The sequence below is a fragment of the Echinops telfairi genome, unplaced genomic scaffold, assembly GCF_000313985.2.
Source record: "Echinops telfairi isolate 266 unplaced genomic scaffold, ASM31398v2 ScPeMD7_7;HRSCAF=31, whole genome shotgun sequence".
NCBI classification, from domain to species: Eukaryota; Metazoa; Chordata; class Mammalia; order Afrosoricida; family Tenrecidae; genus Echinops; species Echinops telfairi.
Window position 1 is genome coordinate 28,236,413 of NW_022103904.1, and position 23,273 is coordinate 28,259,685.

At 38.2% G+C, this 23,273-nt stretch overlaps 1 protein-coding gene across 1 annotated transcript in view; it reads left to right on the forward strand.

The window, feature by feature from the left end:
- Positions 1-23,273, forward strand: part of PCSK6 (proprotein convertase subtilisin/kexin type 6) — a 241,318-nt gene that overhangs the window by 117,619 nt on the left and 100,426 nt on the right. Inside the window, exons 8-9 of the mRNA XM_045286304.1 lie at positions 7,169-7,341; positions 15,324-15,536. Of these exons, the coding sequence (XP_045142239.1) occupies positions 7,169-7,341; positions 15,324-15,536 (386 nt within the window). The remainder of the gene's footprint in view (positions 1-7,168; positions 7,342-15,323; positions 15,537-23,273) is intronic.

Genomic DNA, 23,273 nt, shown 5'->3' on the forward strand with positions numbered 1-23,273 from the left:
CACTTATGGGAATACTCCTATGCTTTCTCCTACCACCTGTCTGTTCAGCTTGCATATCTATTCAAGCATCTACTCAGAGATTATCATTATCATTACAGAAATGGGCTTATGACAGTGTTTACCTGTTGTGTTTAACTCTTGCATTTCTCCCAATGTCTTCACCTGCCTCCATAATTTTTGGTTGACCTCCCTCTTGTAAGGTAGAACTGGGGTTATGATAGTGGGGAGGAGGAAGCATTAAAGAACTAGAGGAATGTTGTATGTTTTGTCGGTGCTATACTGCACGCTGGCTGACTCGTCCCTTCTTTCTGACCCTTCTGTGAGGGTATGTCCAATTGTCTGCAGATGGGCTTTGGGTCTCCACACTGCCCCCCCCTTATTCGCATAAATATGATTGTTTGTTTTAGGTCTTCTGATGCCTGACACCTGATCCTGTTGACACCTCATGATCACATAGCTGGTGTGCTTCTTTCATGTGTGCTTTGTTGCTTCCCAGATAGATGTACACTTGTTTATCTTCAAGTCTTTAAGACCCCAGATACTATATCTTTTGATAGCCGGGGACCATAAACTTTTTTCAACACATTTGCTTATGCACCCATTTTGTCTTCAGCAATTGTGTCAGAAAGGTGAGCCTCACGGAATGCCAGGTTATTAGAACAAAGTGTTTTTATGTTGAGGTAGTACTTGAGTAGAGAGATACAATGTCCATCTGCTACCTTAATACTTAACATGTAATATAGATGTACATAGATCTATGTTCCTGTCGTTAGATATAAATATATTTACATATGTACGTGCCTATATTTATACTTCTATAAATGTCTTTTGCCTCCTAGCTCTTTCCTCTATTTCCTTTTACTTTCCTCTGGTCCCACTATCATGTTCGACCTTCATTCAGCTTTCAGTAATTCCTCTCGGCTACATTGCACTTGATCAAGCCGTACACCCTCCTTGCCATTGATTTTAGATCACTTGTTGTTTCCTTGTCTCTGGGTTTGTGGCTCCCCTCTTCCTTTCCCCCATCTCCCTTTCTCTCATGTCCCCGCCCCCACAAACCATTTGGTCCCATTGTTTTCTCCTCAGGATTGTTTTTCCTGCTTATAGACATGAAAAAACACACCCGAAAAGCCTATAAATAGTTCTAGGTGTGTCTGTTGACCTTTATGAATGTTTTCCAATCAAGTCTGAGGAGGTGCTAAGCCCTGCCCCGAAAGTCTATTTTGGGGATTCCTCAGGGACTTCATTGCTTTACTCCCATTGCTGCTTTATTATACTCCCTTCTTATTTCGACCTGGTGTTGGGGGGTCAGCGCGGGCACAGTTCCCACACTGTGTCACCAGTGTTGTATCCTGTAGCGCTATGGGTCAGTGAAGGGATGCCATGTCTCATAGCGGGGCCAACCCTACAGTCTTCTCTGTGCATTGGCTGCTATAAACAGGAATATCATCTTTATGGCTTGGTGGGCCAAGTTGTGGCCACACTTTCTCTTTCTGTCCTTCCCTCTTAGTTTGCCCCCGTGTGTTCTGAGCAGAGCTGCCCGTGTCTCCCCCAGCTGTATCTTCAATGCTGCCCTCTGTAGTGCATTCTTCTGGGGTCGGGGAAACTTGCTATTTTCAATTGCCTCATATGCATGTGAAAGCAGGACATTGAATAACGAAGACCAAAGAAGAATTAATGAATTTGAATCATGGTGCTGAAAGGGTCATGGACTGATGGCAAGACTTTGTTTTACATACTTTGGGCATGTTTTCAAGAAAGACTAGTCCCTCAAGAAGGATAGCATGCATGGTAAAATGGAGGGGCCATGATAAATGGAAGGCTCTCAAGGAAATGGCTTGACACAGTGACTGCAACAGTGGGCTTAGGCAATATCATGGATGGTACGAGACCTTGTAGTGTTGTGTTGTTGTGCAGAAGGTCACTATGAGTTGGAACTGACTTGATGGTACCTGACAACAAGCATGGATGAGGGTTTCTCATAACTTCATCAATATTTGTTCCTAATTTTTTTTAGTCTCCTGTTTTACGTGTGATGTGATGTTATCTCAATTTTCCTTTGATTTGCATTCTTTAATGGGTAATGAAATACAAATTGAAATGTTTCAAAAATTAGCAATGGCTAATGATTGTCAGTTTGCCATACTGTGGTGGCTTGTGTGTTTCTGTAATGCTCAAGTCTATGTCAGTGACATTTCAAATGCCAGCAGGGTCAAAGTGAACAGGTTTCAGCAGTTTTCAGATAAAGAACAGACTATGAGGAGGAATATCTGTAGACTTCAGAGGAATTAACCACAGGAAACCTATGGATAGCATTGAAACATCGTTAGATGCTAAAAACTTCGAGAATAAATAAAACTCTTGGTCAGTGTGCCAGAAGATGAGGCCCTCAAGTTGGAAGGCACTCAAAATATGACAGAAAATGCTGCGTTCTCAGAATTGAATCAATCATGACTCAGATGTAAAACTTGTAGGAGTAAAGCCTATGAGCCTTTCATTTGCTGATTTGCAACTCACAATGAGAAGAAACAATTTCAAACATCAATTAATAATTGAAACTGGAATGTGTAAGTATAAATATGAAAATTGGAGGTCATAAAAAGAAAATGGAAAGCATACAGATCAATATTCTAGGGATTAGTGAGCTGAAATGGATGGTATTGGCTATTTTGGATCAGAAAATAATGTGGTTTAGTATACTGGGACCACCACTTACTTGTCTATTAGTTGGTTGTACTGTGGTGGCTTGTGTGTTGCTGTGATGCTAGAAGCTATGTCACCAATATTTCAAATGCAACAGAGGCATCCATAGTAAAGAGGTACAGCAAAGCTTCCAGATTAAGAATAGACTATGATGAAGGAATAGGCTGACATCAAGAACATTATACATGAAAAAAGTAAAATGTTATTAAAAGAAGAAGAAAGAAAGAAAAGATAAAAGTGGATGTTAGAAGAGACTCTGAATCTTGCTCTTAATTGTAGAGTAGCTAAGGCACATGGAATAAATGATGAAACAGAGCTTAACAGAAAATTTTAATGAACAGCTTGAGAAGACAGACCATAATAATGAAATGTTCAAAGACTTAGAGTTAGAGAAACCAAAAGAACATGCTCAGCCTATCTTAGACTGAAAAAAGAAAAAAATCAAGGCTTGAATTGCAATATTGAAAGATTCTATGTGCAAACTATTGACTGATGCAAGAAGCGTCAAAAGAAGATGGAAAGAATACACAGAGTCACTGTACCAAAAAGAACTGGTCAACATGCAACAATCTCAGGATGTAGCATCTAATCAAGAACCAATGGTACTGAATAAAGAAGTCCAAGCTTCAATGAAAGCCTAAGCTAAGAGCATGACTCTAGGAATTGAAATGTTTCGACAAGCTGATGAAGAACTGGAAGCACTCATTGTCTATACCAGGACATTTGGAAGACAGCTAGCTGGCCAATTGACTAGAACGTATCCATATTTGTATCCATTCCAAAGAACGGTGGCCCAACAGAATACTCAAATTATAGAACAATATCATTAATATCACATGCAAGTGAAATTTTGTTGAACATCATCCAACAATAGTCACAGAAATACATTAACAGGGATCATCCTGAGGTTCAGGCTGGATTCAAAAGAGGACATGAAACAAGCGATATCATTGCTGATGTGAGGTGGATCTTGGCTGAAAGCAGAGAATACCAGAAAGATATTTACCTGTGTTTCATTGACTATACAAAGGCATTCAACTGTGTGTTTCACTTCATTGTGCTCATGTAGAGCCTGTACATGGATCAAGAAGCAATTATGTGAATGGAACAAGAGAATATACTTGGTTCAGAATCAGGAAAGGTGGGTTTCAGAGTTGTATCCTCTCACTATACTTATTTAATATGTATACTGAGCAAATAATCAGAGAATCTGACTTTTATTAAGAGCCTGCTATATACAGATGACACAATCTTACTGAATGTGAGAAGGACTTGAAGGACTTGCTAATGAAGATGAAGAATTACAACTCAGAGTAAAGAAAACCTCAAACCTCACAACTGGACCAAATGTTAGCAGAGGTACCCGAAGTAAACAGGTTCAGCATATCTTCTAGACTAAGCGCGGGCTGTGAGAAGAACAAGCTGACATCAAGAACATCATACATGAAGAAAGTAAAAGGTCATTAAAAGGATGAAAAGAAGTGGCCATTGTGGCAGAGATGTAAGTCATGCCTGGGCTCAGCAACATGGATTTCCACTCACCACGGCTCACTTCTGAGTGCTCAATCTTCCAACAGCACAGACCAAACTTGAGTCCAAGATACAGGATCATTCCTTGGGGTAATCAACCAACTCATAGCAGGTTGGTTACATAGGATCACTTCCATCATGGAAGGGGCATCATTTTAGTCTTATTGAAATAGACATTTACTCTGGATACAGATTTGTCTGTACTGCATGGATTGCTTTTGCCAAAACCACCATTCATAGAATTACAGAATGCCTTGTCCACCAGCAAAGTGGTCTGCACAGCATCAACCCAGATAAAGAATTCACTTCATAGCCAATAAAGTGTTGTGGGCTCGTGCTCATGGAATCCACTGGTCTAACTATATTCTCCATCATCCCAAAGTAGCTGGCCTGATAAAATAATGGGATGGACTTTTAAAGGCACAATTACAATGTGGTAACACAATTACAGCTTGGTGGTAACACTTTGCAGGTTTTGGTACTGAGTTACACCTCTAGAAAGCTGTATATGATTTAAACTAGTGTACATTTCTAAACTAGCATCTAGTTCTCTAATAGCCAGGATTCGTGGGTTCAGAAATAAAAAGGTGGAAATGCGATTGGTACCACTCACTATTACGTCTAATGATTTACTCACAACATTTTTGTTTCTTTTTCCTGCAACCCCATGCTCTTTGGGTCTGGGGATCTTAGTTCCAAAGGGAAGAATACTCTCACCTAGAGGCACAGCTCTGATTTCCTTTGAACTGGAAGTTAAGAAGTCCTCCTGGACACCTCATGCCTCTAGATCAACAGGCATTTAAGGATGGTAGTATATTGACTGGTGTGATTGATCTTTTACCAAGAGGAAATGGAATTAGTATTTCATAATGGAGGTAAAGACTAGTGTGTCTGGAATCCAGGAAATTCTTTTAGGTCATCTCTTAGTATTACCATGTCCTGTGATAAAAGTCAATTGTAAGCTAATACATCCCAATTTGACATGACTACTATTGACTCTTCAGACTCTTCAGGGATGGTTTGGTTCACCCCAACAGACAAAGGGTTATGGCCAACTGAAGTATTTGATGAAGGCCAAGGAAATACATAATGGGTAGTGGAAGGAGGTAGTTCTAAATACCAGTTCTAAATCCTCACAATTGTCATTATGTTTAAGCCCATTATTGCAACCAGCTGTAGAAATGAGGACTATAATTGTTATGAATACTTCCTGTTTGTATGCATGCATCAAATGATTTGTTCACTTAAAAAATATAAAATTTAAATGGGGTTAGTGCATTTTCAGTTGTACATATATTAGTTGTGTTTATTGTCTTTGTTTAGTAACTGTGTGGTTTAAGGAGATGGGTAAACTGTAATAGTTTGGTTTTATGTCAACTTGGATGGGCCAGGATTCTCCCATATGACCTAATGTTTTCAACTAGCCATGAAGGAATTTTCTGTGAATCATGCAGGCAATTAATCTAGTCACAGTCTGATACAATTGACAGAGTTTTCACTCATTCTACACTTGTAGCATATACTGACAGTGTGCAGAAACTAGCTCTCACTTCTACAGGATTTGAATCCTACATCTGGTTCATTAACAAATCTGTTGGTCTCATGAGCCATCAATGGATGCCAAACTTGGATTCATCAGCTCATTATCCACCAGCCTGTGGTATTTCTGCTTCATATTCCTTCTTCCTGTTCCTCAGTTCCTGCAGCTAAATGCGCCAGGAAAAGCCTTGAGCTTACATCTGGCCCATGGACTGGACTTACCCATTTCTACAACTGTGTGAGGCATTTCTTGATATAAATCTCCTTCTATAAACATATACATACACATGTGTTAGGCTTTAGCGAACCCAGCCTAACATGTATGCCATCCTCACAATTGTCATTATGTTGAAGCCCATTTTTGCAGCCACTCTCTCAATCTGAGAGTCTTCCTATTTTCACTGACCTTCTACTTCACCAAGTATTAAGTCCTTTCCTAGTGACATGTCCAAAACCCATGAGATGAAGTCTTTCCATCTTTCTATGAAGCATTCTGGCTGTACTTCCTCCAAGCCAGAGTGTTTGTTCTTCTGCTTCTCGATGGGATATTCCGTATTCTTCACCAGCTCTCTAATCCAAATGCACACATTCTCTTTATGTCTGCTCTTTTCATTGTCCAGCTTCACAAGGTCAGGCACACCTTAATTCTCAAAGTGACATGTTCACTCATTAATATGTTAAAGAGGTCATTTGAAGCAAATTTGTTCATACAAAGAGACATTTGATTTCTTGATTACTATTTCCTTGGATTGTGGATCCAAGTAAAATAAAAGACTAATCTTTTCACCATTTGTCATGATGTTGCTTATCTGCCCAGTTGTGAGGATACTTGCTTTCTTTGTTGAGTTGAAATCTATACTGAACACTGTAGTTTTTTAATTTTAATCAATATGTACTTCAAATCCTCTTAATTTCCTGAAAACAAGTCTGTGTTATCTGCATATTGCAGGTTGTTAATGAGCCTTCCTCCAATCCTGAAACCACATTCTGGTTCCTATAATTCAGCTTCTTAGATTATTTGGTAAGCATATGGTTTGAACAGCTGATAAACTGAAAAAGAATCTGGAGCTCTATTATAGTAATGTCAATTTTTAAAATACTAACAGCATCAAGGGAAACTGTTCAAACCCAATATTTTGAAGACATACTCCTGGTGGCTTTCATGCATTAAGAATACTTTATATAGTGGCCTAAGGCATCATTTTGATTCATTCCCACCAATTGGCACAGAATGAAAGATTTCCAAAATAACTGAAAAACCTCCTGAGAACCATTAGTAGGCACACAGTATCATTGATTGCAGTTAACAGACATGTTCTCCAAGCAGTATGTGTACTCAGGCCAGGTAGCAGTCACTGTGCAGCTCTGATTCATGCTACATCTCCTCTTTTTCCAGGCATCCGGATGTTGGATGGTGATGTGACTGATGTTGTGGAAGCAAAATCACTTGGCATTCGACCCAACTATATCGATATCTATAGTGCAAGCTGGGGGCCAGATGATGATGGGAAGACAGTGGATGGGCCTGGCCGACTGGCCAAGCAGGCCTTTGAGTATGGTATTAAAAAGGTTTGCAGAACCAGAATGTCGGGGCTCAGAGCAAAAGTGTTTCCCCTCATTTCAGTATTGCTAGCCATTGAGTAGCACCTTTTTCAAGCCAGCCTCAGTATTCTGCTTTTGAGTTGACCTGCCCTGGATGAGGAGTGCAATCAGGTGTGTGGTGGGGGTCTTAGTCAGCTTCCCTGATTTGTTATTTGTCCAATGTTGATGAAAAAGGTGTCTTGCGCCTTGGCCCACCTATGCACAGACCCAACATGGAAGCTTTCAGTTCCATTATAAGCATTGCGTTAACCCAGCACCTCTATGAAAGCAGGTAATTCCGCTTTTGCTGTAGGTTTTATGTTCCTGTGATGACAGACGCTATGTCCCTAGCATTTCAAACCCTAGCTGGGTCACCAGGGGTAGACAGGTTTCAGCAGAGCTTCCAGACTAAGGCCTTCTGCATATCTACTTCCAAAATTGGCCAGTGAATACTTTCTTTAAGTAAAATATGACCGTGTAGCCAGATGTTCTTCAACCACTTCTCCACGCTAAAATCACCCCCAAAAGTGGAGAAGAAACAAAAACATAAGTTTTGAACCTCCCACGTAGTAGAGACACCTGAACCAGAAATAGACTGACATGAAGCTTGTGTGGTGGAACCACACATAATCAGAAAGGCAGCAAATTCTCAGCGGGTTCAGTAAAATGCCACCAAGTAACCCTTCTTCCAATAATCTAGAGCATGGGAGAGAGCAGGGGATGAACTAATCACTCCCTCCCACATGTTTATGTACCAGGCCCCAAGACTTAATATAATCCCGCAAAGGAAAGTGGCACTTCTACTTATCTGGGAGGACAAGACCCCTCTGAAAGAGAGCGAACCTTTTTGCACACACAAAGGGAATTAACAAACAAGAAGCTGAAGTTCATCACACCTTTCAGCTCCAGGGCTTAAAAACATGCGTTCCCACATATCAATTCCTTGTCAGTGAAGGACACTTTAAATTGACTCAAAGCTTTGCTCTGCCATTTATGTGAAGTGAAGATACAAGTTCCCACCACTCCACTTGGACAGAGACTGGTTTATGACAGGAGAGTGGGCAAAACTTCTTACTATCTGTTCCCTCCTTTTGTGACCAGTTATCCTTGAAAGTCAGCTCTTTTGATCATTGCCAGCCACAGAAACCAAACTAGAGATTGGGACTCTGACAAAAATAGCAGCCAACTTTAGTTTGTCATTAATCTCTTCTAGAAATTGCCTAGTCCTACACTTCTCAATCACTCCTGAACTTTGAACATCTGCAACTAGTGCACAGGGAACATTATCTACTCCAGTGCCACCTTACCAACAAAGAGAAAATAGGCAGTCTCTTAGAAACAACAAGAAATCTCAGTGCACATGAGAAAACAAGAAAAAATAGCACAAATTAGCACAGACATGAGATAATTTCCAGACAAAGAAAAGGTACCATAAGAGAGTTCAGAAGAATATTTAGCTGCTTTAAGAATGATGTTCAATGAGTTGGAGGGAAAAGTCTAGAGAGCTACAGAAGAGAAGATAGAAGAACAATCTGACAAAACAACTGAAAAATTAGGAAGAATTCAACAGCTCTAAATAGAAATCCAAAAGAAAAACACTCAGATATTAGAACTAGTTAATGCTCTGAAAGAGCAAAATAACAGAACTGAAATTATAGAAACCTGAATCAAAGAGCTCATAAACAAGTCTCTCAAAACTAAAGTAAGGAAAACAAGTCTCTCAATACCAAACTCTGAGAAGAAGAATCTCTAAAAAGAAAAGAAATTTAAGTCTAAGAATTCCATGGAACACTATCAAAAGGAACAACTTATGTTTGATAAACATTCCATAACATAAGGGAAAAAAGAGAAAATAGTCAAAGAAATGCTGGAAGAAAATTTCCTTAACATCATGACAGAACAAAAAATGACCATATAAGTAGCTGAAAGAATCCCCGGTAGAGTTGGCTCCAAAAGAAAAGAACCATGATACATCATAGTTAAATTTTCCAACATCGAAGAAAAGGAAAGAAGAGGACAACTCAGAAAAAAAAAGAAAAGTTACCTAAAGGTGCACCAACAGAGTAAGCTAGGATTTTTCAGTAAAAATCATACAAGCAAGAATGCAATGGGGAAAAAAATGAAACCTTGAAGAAGAAAAAAAGCCTACCAAAAATCCTTTATCCAGCAAAATTATCCCTTTAACATGAGGGAGAAATGAGGGCATTTTTAAACAAGAAAGAACGAAGGGAATTTGTAAAACTTTACAAAAAATATGAAAGGAAGTGTTTTGGACAGAGAATCAACAATAGCAAAAGGCAACATCCTAAGAACAACATACAAGACACCATGATCACGGAATAACCAACTCAGGTAATACACAAACCCACAGACTGAAAATTGGGAACCACAGGTAACATTTAATAATTAAGACAACAATAAACTAATATAGTAGATATTAAATAGTTGAATGGACAGGAAATTGAGTAGTTCACAAGAATGAATAAACTGCCTTAAATTTAGAGAAACAAAACATGCCTCAAAGGAAATTTAAGACCTGGACAAAATTGAAAAGAAGAAAACTTTACATACCTACCAAACAGTAAAATAGAAACTAGAAAAAGCTACAAGAAAATCCACAAACTGATCTCAACAGAAAATAATGAACAAAGAAATCAATAGGACCCCCCCACACACCAAAAATAACCCACAGCAAAATGACATAGGTATAATCATACCTACCAATAACAACATCAAATAAATGGAGTATATTCACTAGGGAAGAGGGAGATGAGCAGAACAGGTTTTAAAAAACAGGATCCATTTATATTCTATTTATGAAAAATGCACCTAAGTCACAAAGACAAAAACAGACTAAAAATAATGGAAAAATACATCTAGCTAGCAGTATAAAAAAGCAGGAGTAGCAATATTAATTTCTGATGACAAAGTAAAAACCATCATGAGCAATAAAGCCACAATTGAACAAAAGGCATAACCATAATAAACATCTATGCACCCAATGAAATACTCTCAAAATACACTAATCAAACGTTTTATACAGTTGAAAAGAGAAATAAGCAATACTGCCAAAATAGAAGACTTCAACACACCATGCTCAAGGAAGGTCAGATCCACTGGAAAGAAAATCAACAAAGAGATAGACCAGGACAACGCAATCAACTTAATTTCTTAAAACATTTTCCCAAACTATGTAAGAGTATACATTCATTTCGAGATCACATGGAACGTATACCAGACTACATCATGTTAGATCACAAAGCAAGGATCCATACTTTTTAAAACATCAAGATACTGCAAGCCATCTTTTCAGATGACACTATAAAATTACAAATCAGTAATAGGAAGATCAAGCAAAAGAATCAGTTAAATGTATATTGAACGACAATTTACTTTAAAAAACATTTAGTTGTAGAACAAATCAAGAGTGCAATTTTTAAATTCCTTCAAACAAATGAGAACAAAAGCACAACCTACCAAAACCTATAGGACACACGAAGGCAGTAATCACAGGGCAATTTATAGCTATAAGTATGCGCATCAAATAAAGAACTAAAACCAACACCTGTAACAGTTACAAGAGCAGAAAAGCAAATATTTAGCCATCAAAAGAAAAGAAATAATAAAGATTCTAATAGAAATAATAAGACAAGTTACTTTGAAAGAATTAACATAAATGAAAAATTACTGGAAAATATAACAAAGTAAAAGAAAGAGAAGAAGCAAGTATCACAATTAAAAACTGAAATGAGCCACATCACAACTAAACCAACTGAAATAAAATAAATACACAGTATTATGAACACTTGTATTCCAACAATTTGAAAATTTGGGAGAAATGGGCAAATTTCTAGATGTACATTTTCTATCTAAATTAACAAGACATATACAAAACCTTAACAGACCTATAACACAAGAAGAAATAAATCAGGTCATTAAAATATTCCCAACAGCAAAATGCCCAGGATGAGATCGTTTTACTGGAGAATTCTAAGTGTTAAGAGAGAGCACCAATTCTATAAAAGCTAGGACAACATAAAAATGGGCATTTTATTGCCAAACTCATTTTATGAAGCAAGTATAACTGATACCCAAACTAGGAAAAGACATTACCCAAATAGAAAGCTGTAGTCCAGTGGTTCTCAATCTGTGGGTCGTGACCCCTTTGGTCGCCGGATTCATAATGGTAACCAAATTACAGTTATGAAGTAGCAGCGAAAATAATCTTATGGTTGGGGGGTCACTACAACATGAACTGTATTAAAGGATCATGGCATTAGGAAGCTTGAGAACCACTGCTGTAGACTAATATCCCTTATGAACATAGATGCAAAAATTTTCCACAAAATCCTAACCAAACAAAGCATTAAAAGTAATACGTCACGATCCAGTGGGAGTCATACCAGTATGGAAGGATGGTTCATTATTAGAAAAAAATCAATGTAATCCATTGTGTTTGGCTGAGTTGTCTAGGGAAATAAAAACAGCGACCCGCCTGTATGTATAAGAAAGAACTTATATGAAGAAGTGGTTTTATGTCAAGAAGATGTCCCAATGATAAGGAGTCTGGGTTTCCACTGCTTACTTCCCTCTTGTTGGGCTGCTTCCTATTGTCTCCCAGAATCGATGAAGGCGGGAAGATGGTTCTGACCTCATGGCTTAACCACAATTGGACATTTACTCCCACCCATTGGCCAGAGCTGAGTGGCCATTCATGAGGAGTGGACAGGATGTGGCAAAAGGACCGTGGAATTCAATTAAAACAGGCTCGGGTGTGGGAAGAAAGCTTCACAAAGAGGGAGGGCATATCTTTTTGCAGCTCCTGTTTTTTGTGGTGACCAAACCAAAAGCCCTACTTCCATCAAGCCAGTTCTGAATCGTGGTGACCTTTTATAGGGTTTCTAAGGCCATAAATCTTTACAGGAGCAGACAACCTCACCTTTGTCCTGCAGAGTGGCTGGTGGGTTTCAGTAACTGGTGTTGTGATTAGCAGCTTAAGGATCAACCCATTGGACCACCAGGACAATTCTTAAATTACCCTCCTCCACCTTCCCCCACTCAAAAGGCATCGCAACCTAGTCCAGCTCAACTCCATGGGTCCTATGGCTGCTGGAGCCCTTTCAGATTCATGCAGGTGCAGGCGCAGGCTAATGATGCAAAAAGGTGAATAATGAATCAAGGAGGTCACAGGCCAATGGGTGCTGACTCGTGGATCCGAAGTCAGTAGGAGCTTGGCAGGGCACTGACAGCTACCAGAATGGGTAGCCCTATTTGGACCACCTTTGAAGATGGCTTAAGGGGCCACAGAATCTAAGCAAGGAGGAAAGTAAAGGTGAAGAGAGAGAAATTCTCTCTTTTATAAAAAGGCCACACTTTCAAGGATTCGTCACCAAGCTACCACTTGATTAGCAGGTTAGTTAATCTATAACCCCTACCTCCACACAAATATCAGGTTAACTTAGAATCTAACCAAATCCACCATATAAATGAAACAGACTAAAACGACCAAATGACCATATCAACTGATGCAGAAAAGGCAATTGACAAAATCAAATATCCATTATTTTATTAAAAAAAGTAGGAATATAAAAGAAATTCTTCAACATAACAAAGGCCATATATGTAAAACCAGTAGCCAGCATTTCACTCAATGGAGATAAACTAAAATCATTCCCCTCCTTAAATGGGAACCCAACAGAGATGCCCTTGATCACCACTCATATTTAGTCCTGGAAGTCATACTTAGAGCAATTAGACATAAAAAAAGCAACCAAACATAACCAAATGGCCCCAAAAGGGTAAAATTCTCTGTACTTACAGATGATTTTGTTTTATATATTGAAACCCCCGAACGCTCAAGAAAATTGGTGGAATTGAGGAATCTGGCAATATGGCAGGCTGCAGAGTTAACATACCAAAATCAGTAAGATTCCTGAATATTGAGAAAGAGAATTCTGAAATTTAAAAAATACCATTTACAATAACAATCGAAAAGATGAAATCCTTAGGAATAAGCTTAACCAGAACAAAATGTTTGTGCAAAGAAAACTACAAGACACTGCTATAAGAAACCAAAGGAGACCTACATAATAGAAGACTGTTCCATCTTCATTAATAGGAAGACAGTATTGTGGAAATGTCAATATTAACTAAAGCAATCTATGAATATAATGCAATTCTGACCCAAATCCTAGCACTATTCTTCAAAGAAATTGAAAAACTAATTGCCAACTTTATATGGAAATGAAAGAAACCTAAACAAGCAAAACCCTATAAAAATTTTTTAAACAAAAGAGGAGGCCTCTTACACCCTGATTTCAGTTTATTATATAGCCTCAGTAGTCAAAACAGCTTTGTACAATATGATAGATATGTAGAGCAGTGGATCAGAATAGAGAACCCAGAAATAAAATCAGGCACCTGATATTTTATAACGGGCTGAAACACATTAAATGGGAAAAACATATAACTTTTCAATAAATGATGCAGACAAAATTGGTTCTCTATCTTCAAAAGAGTGAAACAGGACCCATACATCACACCCTGTACAAAAATGAACTCAAGGTAGATTAAAAACTTAAACCCCAGAACTACAAAAATCATCAAGGGAAAAACTTACATACCCTAATACAAGCCATAAACACTCCAGCAAATATAATGAAAGACATCCATAGCACAAAAGACAAAATAGAGAACTCAAAAAACTCACAGACATATATTCAATAGTGACTCACAGCAACCCTTACAGGACAGGGCAGCACTGCCCCTGGGAGTTGCCAAGATTGTTTATGGGACTAGAAATCCCATCCTCTCTTGGAGTGGCTTTGGTTTCAAACTACTGACCTTGCAGATTGCAGCCAAACTTGTAACGACTATGCCAACCAGGACCTCCTAAAAGGTACATTTATAGGGGAGGGGGGGGGTGTTAAGGTACATTTATGTACATCAAAAGACTTCATGAAAATAATAAAATGAGACCCCAGAGGTGGTAAACTGGCAATATTTTGTATAAAGAGCTAATTTCTAAAATCTATATTAAACTGAAATATTTCATTAAGAAAAACATGAATCTAATTAAAAATGGGCATAAGACATGGACAAGCAATTCACCAAGGATGATAGCTACAGCCAACAACTATATGAAGAAATTCTCACAATCACTTACTTTAAGAGAAATACAAATTAAAATGCCTTGGCTCTGTCGGAAATCATTGGTTCTACCAATGTGGAGTAGAATAGAGTCATGGGGACCTGCCCTAGCCCACCACTGCTTTAGAAGATTACCATCCTGTGTCCATTCTTGCGAACCAAACCCTTCTTACAGGTGGAATCACCAGCCTTGGTGACCTGATCTCTCCAACACTCCTTTGTGGAGAAGATTTCAGGAGTTCTAATTGGACAGCCATGGACAGTCTGCACCACACCCCTTACTTCAGACCTCTCCCCCAGAATTTACTCTTCCAACCTATTTGCAAAATTAATTTGATTTTTTAAGGACACATCTTCAACCACATTTTCCATAAAATTTGTTCTTGACTAATAAGACCAGTTTTTTCCATTCAGAAATGTTGAAATGAAAATTCAGCCATTGTATATCATTTCAGACTTACTTTTACTGCTTTTTCTTTTTTATTGTAGGTCGTGGAAATTATAGGCATTGCTTTGAACCAGTACTGCTTATATTAGTTCTTTCACTGTTCCTGTGAAGAGTAGAGGGGTTGGGGGAACTTTTCTACACTATGGTCCTACGATTCCATAGTGTATAGCTGCTGCTTTGGGTAAAGCACTTCATTAGCATCAACAGTCTCTTCAAAAGCAGATCTAAGCAGCTTGAAATGATATTGAAGCTCCCTCCGTCCCCTGGTGCAGGAACTTTCACATGGTGACTTCAGCCTGCTGTTCACCCCAACTGGACAATCCACCTGGGGTCTTATCTGCTGGTTGACATTGTGTTTCTCCTCCTGCTCTAGGGCCGGCAGGGCCTGGGCTCTATTTTCGTCTGGGCATCTGGAAACGGTGGGAGAGAGGGTGACTACTGCTCCTGTGATGGCTACACCAACAGCATCTACACCATCTCTGTGAGCAGCACTACCGAGAATGGCTACAAGCCCTGGTACCTGGAGGAGTGTGCTTCCACGCTGGCCACCACCTACAGCAGCGGCGCCTTTTATGAGAGAAAAATAGTGAGTTGGGTTGGCAAATTAGACTCTCTGAGTAGTACAATTAAAATCCTCAGCTGCTAACCAAGAAGTTGGTAGTTTGCCTGAGGCACCTTGGCAGAAAGGCGTGATCCACTTCTGAAAATTAAGCCCTTGAAATCCCTATGGAGCACAGTTCTACTCATGAGATTTCCATGAGTTGAAGTCAACTCCAGAGTAACTTTTTCGGTTTGTTGTTATTGTTGTTGTGTCAATTGGAATTGGTTTACATCTAGTCCTTTGGGGATATACTTCTTTCCCTTTAACAAAAGATTAATAAGGCCAAGGGCGTTGCCTTAGCTTCAGTTCTATCATCACTCATTAGATAACTAGAAAACCCCAAGGAATTCACAATCTTTTGGCAATCCTGCCTTTTTTCATCTTTGTAGCAATGGAAAACCTTTGTGGGTTAGAAAGAGCCCTGGGAGTTCAGTGACTCAGCAGTCAGCTGGCAGTGGTTCAAACCCACCATCCGCTCCATGGAAGAAGGAGGTGGTAATACGCTTCTGTAAAGATGACATCTTTGGAAACTCTATGGAACACCTCTATTCTGTCCTACCAGGTTACTAGAGGGTCCCTATGATAACGCCCTAGCTCATAACAACAACATGGCTTGAGAAGTCTAGAAATAATCACATTTCTATGTATGAATGGAGTTCATACCTACCCTTGTTCATGCTCATTCTGTGTATACATGGCTTGAGATCGAATGATATTTGGGTATGTAACTAGAATGAATAAAAGAGCATGCAGGCTTTATACTGAAATGTGAGGAATCCAAGTGTTCTTAGCACTCTTTCCTTAAAAATGACCTTCCTAGTGAAGCAACAGTTGAGCAGTAGTTTCTGTCGGTTTAAAAAAAACAACTCTGATACTATGGAGTTGACTCCAACTCATGTGACCCCCATGAAGGTTGGATTAGAACTGTACTCCGTAAGGTTTTCAATGGCTGATTTTTCAGAAGTAGATTGCCAGCCATTTCTTCATCATCACCTCTGAGCAGATTCAAAGCTCCAACTTCCACTTAGCAGCTGAGTGTGTTTTTGCACCACCTAACATCTCCATTCACTTAAATTAATTTTAGTGTATATGTGGAATTCATGGCTCCCCTCTTCCCCCCCCCGTATGTGTGTTCCTATTATTAAAAGAGGTACATGGTTTCATGTCCACCTGAAAAGTTGAAATATGCTCATCAAGTTCATTTTTAGACATTTTAATAATGACGCCATATAGCGTCCCTGGCATGGTTTTATTCTAAAGCTCACTAGCATCTTCTCATTCTTTCACCTGTTAACATCTTTAGAAATACTTTGTACATGAGCCTTCTGGTTTGTGCTTTGCATTGCTTTGCTTTTCCCTGGCTAGAAGGTCAGCTCTGACCGCGCTATCACAGCCGGGACTGACCAGGATCAGTTTGTTCAGGAATTCATTTAGGTTGCTATTTTCCCTTTTTTACTGGAGCACATGTCCTAAGATTCTGACTGGTATCTCTTCATTTATAAATCTCACTTACCTGAACATGGACTTGCTGGTGTCTCATAAAATAGATGCTTGTGTCACAACCTGACAAAGGTCTGCTGGTGAATTCAGAGCTGGATTTTTTTTTGATGATTTGTATTATAGGCTGGGCTTTCTCAGCCTGCAAGTGAAGCTGTTAGCTGGATTTGCTTCATAGAGAGAGAGTTAGTTGGAAAAGAATCTAGACATTTAGCTTAAATGTCCAAGTTTCTGCAAATTGTATGCTGGAACTTTCCAATTAGGTAGCAGTTGAGTGGCAGCAGGTTGCTTACATGTATCACCAACTACTCTACACTTCCCACTTCTCCCATCCACAAATCCAGTTCAGCCAAGGCAAGTTGCTCTGGTGAGATGCTAGGACTCATTTCTCTTTCCCTCCCTCAAACTCAGTCAAGCCTGACCCCAGTTCAGACACTGCCCTTGTGCAGTGTGACCCCATCCACTGTTCCCTTCCCTACTTTCCATTCACCTTTACCTCACATGGCCCTCCAAAAGATAAAGATTGAAGAATTCAGAAAAACAATACAAGAGCAAAATGACAAGATAACTGAGAAATTGAAACCACAAGAAACAGCAATTAGAAGTAATAGAAGTATAATACTAAACCTTCAGAATTAGTTAACATATTGGAAGGACAAAGGAATAGAATTGGATCGATGAAAGTCAGAGTCAGCAAAAGATAGAACCAATCCCTTGATAGAAATCTATTAGAGGAACAATCTAAAAAACGAATGAAGAAAAACTAAGAATACAGTGTGAGAAAAATATGAAACAGAAGAAAGTTCCATAAATCCAGTATTCACTGGTCAGATAGATACTGGTGCAGTCCTCATGGCTATGCTGTTAGTTATTCTTCAGTCTAGAACTGAACTCATGCCTGTGACTGGTTTTCAGCTAAATAATAGGTGCATAAGGGGACTAAAAGCACCAGGGCAATATACATTCCTTAGAACAATTAACAATTTGAGATCAAAAGGGCAGCATTTCCCCAAGGACAAAGTTCAGAAGGCAGGAAAAGTTAAGAAAGAAAACCAAAAAGCCCACACCCTGCCATTGAATCAGTTCTGACTCCTAAGAAAGATGGAAGCATAGGAGGAAATGGAACGAGATGCAGGATGTTACATTGTGGTGATTGCAATCAATGACAGGAACCAAAATGTGTATGAATTGTTGAATGGAAAACGGATTTGCTTTAAACCTTCACTCACAATAAAAAATGTATGTATGTTAAAAAACAAAATAAAAATGAAAAGATAACCATCCTGTAAGCTCAATGAACCCCAAATAGCATTGATTCCCAAGTTGTATTATAATCTAACTGTTAAAAAACAAAAGACAAAATAATGAGCAAGAAAAACAAAATTCTGTCTACAGAGGAGAATCAATAAAACTAAACTCAGATTTCTCAGTAGAACAAAATACTGGCAAAAAGGCAATCGGATAGCATCTATGAAACTGAAAGAAACAAAGTTTCAACCAAACACTGGATAGGAAACAAGGAAATGATATAACAATGAAAATATCAGTGCAACAGGAAGACATTAAATGTCTCTGTTCCCAGTGAATGAGATCCAAAATATATAAAATGAGCATGAACAGAATTGAAAGCTCCGTAATAACAGTAATAGCACATCACTTTTTGAGAAAGGACAGAACAAGTAGGAAATAAACCTGAACAAATATATAGAAGATTGAAACATTATAATCAACCAACTTAATCTGACAAATATGTAGAACGTTCTCCCAAACAATGCACAGAACTCATTAGTTTCCAACACACATGGATTATTCTCCACAATAGATCATGTATTAGCCCAGAAAGCAAGCTTCAATACATTGAACATGAAAATACTACAAAGTATTTTCTTAGATCACACTGCTATAAAACTTAAAATTAGGAACAGAAAGAATATGGAGGGTGGCATCAAATACATAGAAACTTAATAACATCCTGCTTAAAAACCACTAGGTAAAAGAAGAAATGAAAAACAAAAGTGTTACATTTCATAGAAGGAAAACATGGCACATCAAACTATTAAAGCACAGGAAAAACATGGCTCAGGGGGCAATTTATAGCTATAAGTTCACACACCAAAAAGGAAGAAAGAGCTAAAATCAACACCTTAACCCAACACTCCAGCAGTTAGAAAAATAAACCAACAGTCCCTACAAACGAAATAATATAGCTTAGAGCAGAAATAAATGAAACAGAAAAACAACATAAAGAATGAACAAGACTGGAAGCTGGTTCTTTGAAAAGATTAATAGAATCAACAAACCACTGGCCAAAAGACAAAGAAAAGGAGGGAGCTATTTGCAATAATACAAATAAGAACTGAGTAGAGGGATTTCACAACAGTACCAACGGTAATAAAAAGAATGATCTAAAGGAATGCACAAATTCCTAAACACTGACTGCGTTAACACAGACTGGGGTAGAAAATTTTAATAGACTCATAACAGAAGAAATTGAGAAGGTCATTAAAAAGGACTCTCAACAACAGTCTTGGCCCAGACTTCACTAGTAAATTCTTCGAAATATTCAGAAAGAGCTGACAAATTCTGGAACGTAGAAATTAATAGAATTCTTCTTACTTTATTCTGTGAAATAAAGATGACCCTGATATCAAATCCAAAGAAACTGCTAAAAAAAAGAAATTTACAGATCAATATCCCCCCCAAATTCTCAACAAAATCTTATTGAAGAGAATCCAAAGCCATATTAAAAAAAAAATTTTTTTTAAAAGACTGCTAGGGCAAGATGACCTACTGAATACACATAGATTCCTGTTAAAAGCAAAACAAACAACAAAGGAGAAGATCAGCATGAAAGAACTACCAGGTGGCTTATTATCTCAGAGAATTGCTTCAAAGCCAAGTACAGTAAATCAAAATGATTGTGAAAAGAGTTGTATGAGCCCCCAATAAAATGATTTAAAAAACACACACGACATCTCAGAGGAAGGGTCAGGCCCACTAGTGAGACCCCAAAACTGACCACTCATTATGCACTCTGAGCCCCAGATGGCAAGCTATATACTCTGTTCCCCAGGGAGTCCCCATGCCGCACACATCACAGCAAGGCCCTGGTTGGCTCCATACCCCAGCAAGGCCTTGAGTAGCCCCAAGAACGAGCAAGAACCTAGGCAGCCCTGCACCACAAGAAATTCCCCAGTGGCTTTCATGACCTGGGAATACCCAGTGTGACCCTACTGCACATCAAGGACTTCAATGACTGCACTCTGACCTAAGCTGAAGGAAGAACCCACACAAGCAGCCTTTTACATCCCTTTCCCTCGTTTTTTTCTAAATAACATCCCTTTTTAAAAAGCTGCCATTTCCCCCTTCTTTAGCCTTTCTTCTTCCAAACTGCCTTTTTCTTTCTTTTCCCCTCCCTTTGTTCTCTGTAGTTTCCCTTCTATGTTGAGGCTTCTTTTATTCCTTTCTGGCACCACTTGATGGACTCAACTACCCGCCACACAACTCAGCAGGCCTCCCTAACAGCTGCATCATGATGCTAAAGAGACAGCACACACACACACACACACACACACACACACACACACACACACGGACAATGCCCAGACCCCAAGGGGGTTTTGAAAAAGAAAAGACTCTGGAAATGCCAGAAAAAGAATTCAGAAGAATTAAGAACATTTCAATGAATGGAGAAAGAGTTAAGAGAACAGAAAAAATTATAAACCTTATAACAAAAACATCGAAAAAAATACACCAGCTGAGTAATAATTAGAAAACTTGAAAAGAGAAGATTAAATGGAATTAAAGAAATGGAAAGCCAAATTAGTGAACTTGAACGATGAGAAGATTGGTGAACAAAAAGAGCAAAGGAGTTTGAATAATACGTAAGAATTAGGTAGAACATTATGAAGAGGAACAACTTAGCATTTCACTTGGATTCCAGAACAGGAAGAGACAAACAAATAAAATCACAGAGAAAACAGAACAATAGATCCTGGAAGAAAACTTGCCTAACAACCGAAGAGAGGAGAAAACAATTATTCTGGAAACTGTGAGAACCCCAAACAGGATACACCCCATAAGAAAAATATTGTAACATTGCATTTAAACGATCTAATATTACAGACAAGGAGAAAATCCTGAGAGCAGCTAGAGAATAAAGAACATTCACTTACAAAGGAGAACCAGTAAGAATAAGGTCAGATATCTCAGCAAACATCATGAAAGCAAGAAGACAGTTGAATAAAACCCATAAGAAAAATATTGCCAACAAGAATAATTTATCCAACAAAATTATCCTTCAAATATTACGGAGAAGTGTTTCCAGACAAAGTGAAATTAAAGCAATTTTTAAAAACAAGACCAGCATTACAAAAAATGCTGAGGAAAGTACTCTAGACAGATCATCAGCAACAACAGCAGACAAACCTCGGATAAACATACAAGACACTACAACCCAGAAGTCAGCACACATTAAAAAATATTCAAAATAACACAGAAATATAAGAGAATAACGAAACCAAACACTGCAATATTTACACACCAAAATGACAGCAACAAACACATTTATTAATAATGACACTGAATGCTAATGGATTAAATATGCCATTCAAGAGACAGAAAGTAGTAGCCTGGATAAGAAAACGGGACCCAGCAATATAAATGCTTATAAGAAATATACTTAGACACACAGATAGAAATATACTAAAATTCAAAGGATAAAAAATAAATATTCAAGTTAATAGAACCAAAAGAAAGCAGGAGTGACCAAAATTAATCTCCCATAAAATAGACTGCAAAACAAAAATCCTCATGAGATTCGAAGAAGAAACCTACCTAACAATTAGGAGGACACTATAACTAGACTATGTAACCGTGATACACCTATATACACCCGGTAAAAGAGCGTGAAATGCATTGTTCCAACTTTTATAGACATTAAGAGAGAAACCGACAATACAACAAGAATAGTGGGGGACTTCAATACCCCACTCTCAAGGAAGGACAGAACATTAGGAAAGAAATTCAATGTAGACATGAAAGAAATAAACAATACAATTAGCCAACTCCCTCTCCTAGACATACAATGTGCTCGCTCTTAACAAAAGTACAATATGCACATTTTTTACTGCACATGGGACATGCTCTAGTTACACCATGTGTTATGACACAAAGCAAGCATTAACACATTTTAAAATATTTGAATTTCACCATCCATTTTTTTAGACCACATACTATTAAATTAGAGATTTAAAATAGGAAGAGCAAGGGCAAAAAATAAAATACATGGGAATTGAACCACCTGCTGCTTAGAAGATACTGCATAATTGATGAAATAATGAATAACTTTTTTAATTCCTTGGGAGAAATAATAATGAAAACACAATATACCTAAACCTTTGGAACACCGCACAAGCAGAACTCAAAAGGCAATTTATAGCAATAAACACACACCATGAAAAAAGAAGAGAAATCACAAATTAACACCTTAACCCAATATCTTCAACAATTAGAACAAGAGCAACAAAACAAACTTTGAATCACCAGGGGAAATCAATCATAATAATTAGAACAGAAGTAAATGAATTGGAAAACAGGGGAAACCAATAATCCAGACAAAAAAACTAGTTCTTTGACAAACCAGTGGTAAACAAAGGAAAGAGAAGGTGTAAATATCCAGAATAAGAGGTGAGATGGAGCGACATCACAACAGAACCAAATAAAATGTTTAAATAATATATCACTATGACAGATTGTATTCCCCCAAATTTCTAACCTATATGAAATAGAAAAATTCTAGAAACAGACCATCTACCCGAATTAACAAAGACTGGTGCAGAAAGCCTCAACAAACCCACAACAAAAGAAGAAGTAGCTCACCAAAAAACTTTCAACAGCAACAGCCAACAAGTTGTTCTTCACCAGATTTAGTGTTCATCGCCATAAGGTGATTACTTCCCCACAGAATAATAATAGGCATTCAGAGAAAAGTTGACATCATTTCTGCGTAACCTATTCCAGGAGATCGGAAACTCTCAAACTGACTTGATAAAGTGGTACTGATACTAAAAGGTTATAAGGACTCTACCAAGATAGAAAGCTACAAACAAATATCTCTTACAAATACAGCTGCAAAAATTCTCAGCAAAATGCTAGTCAATAGAACCCAACAATATACCAAAAATAATGATAATAATTAACACACCATGATCAAGTGGGATTCAT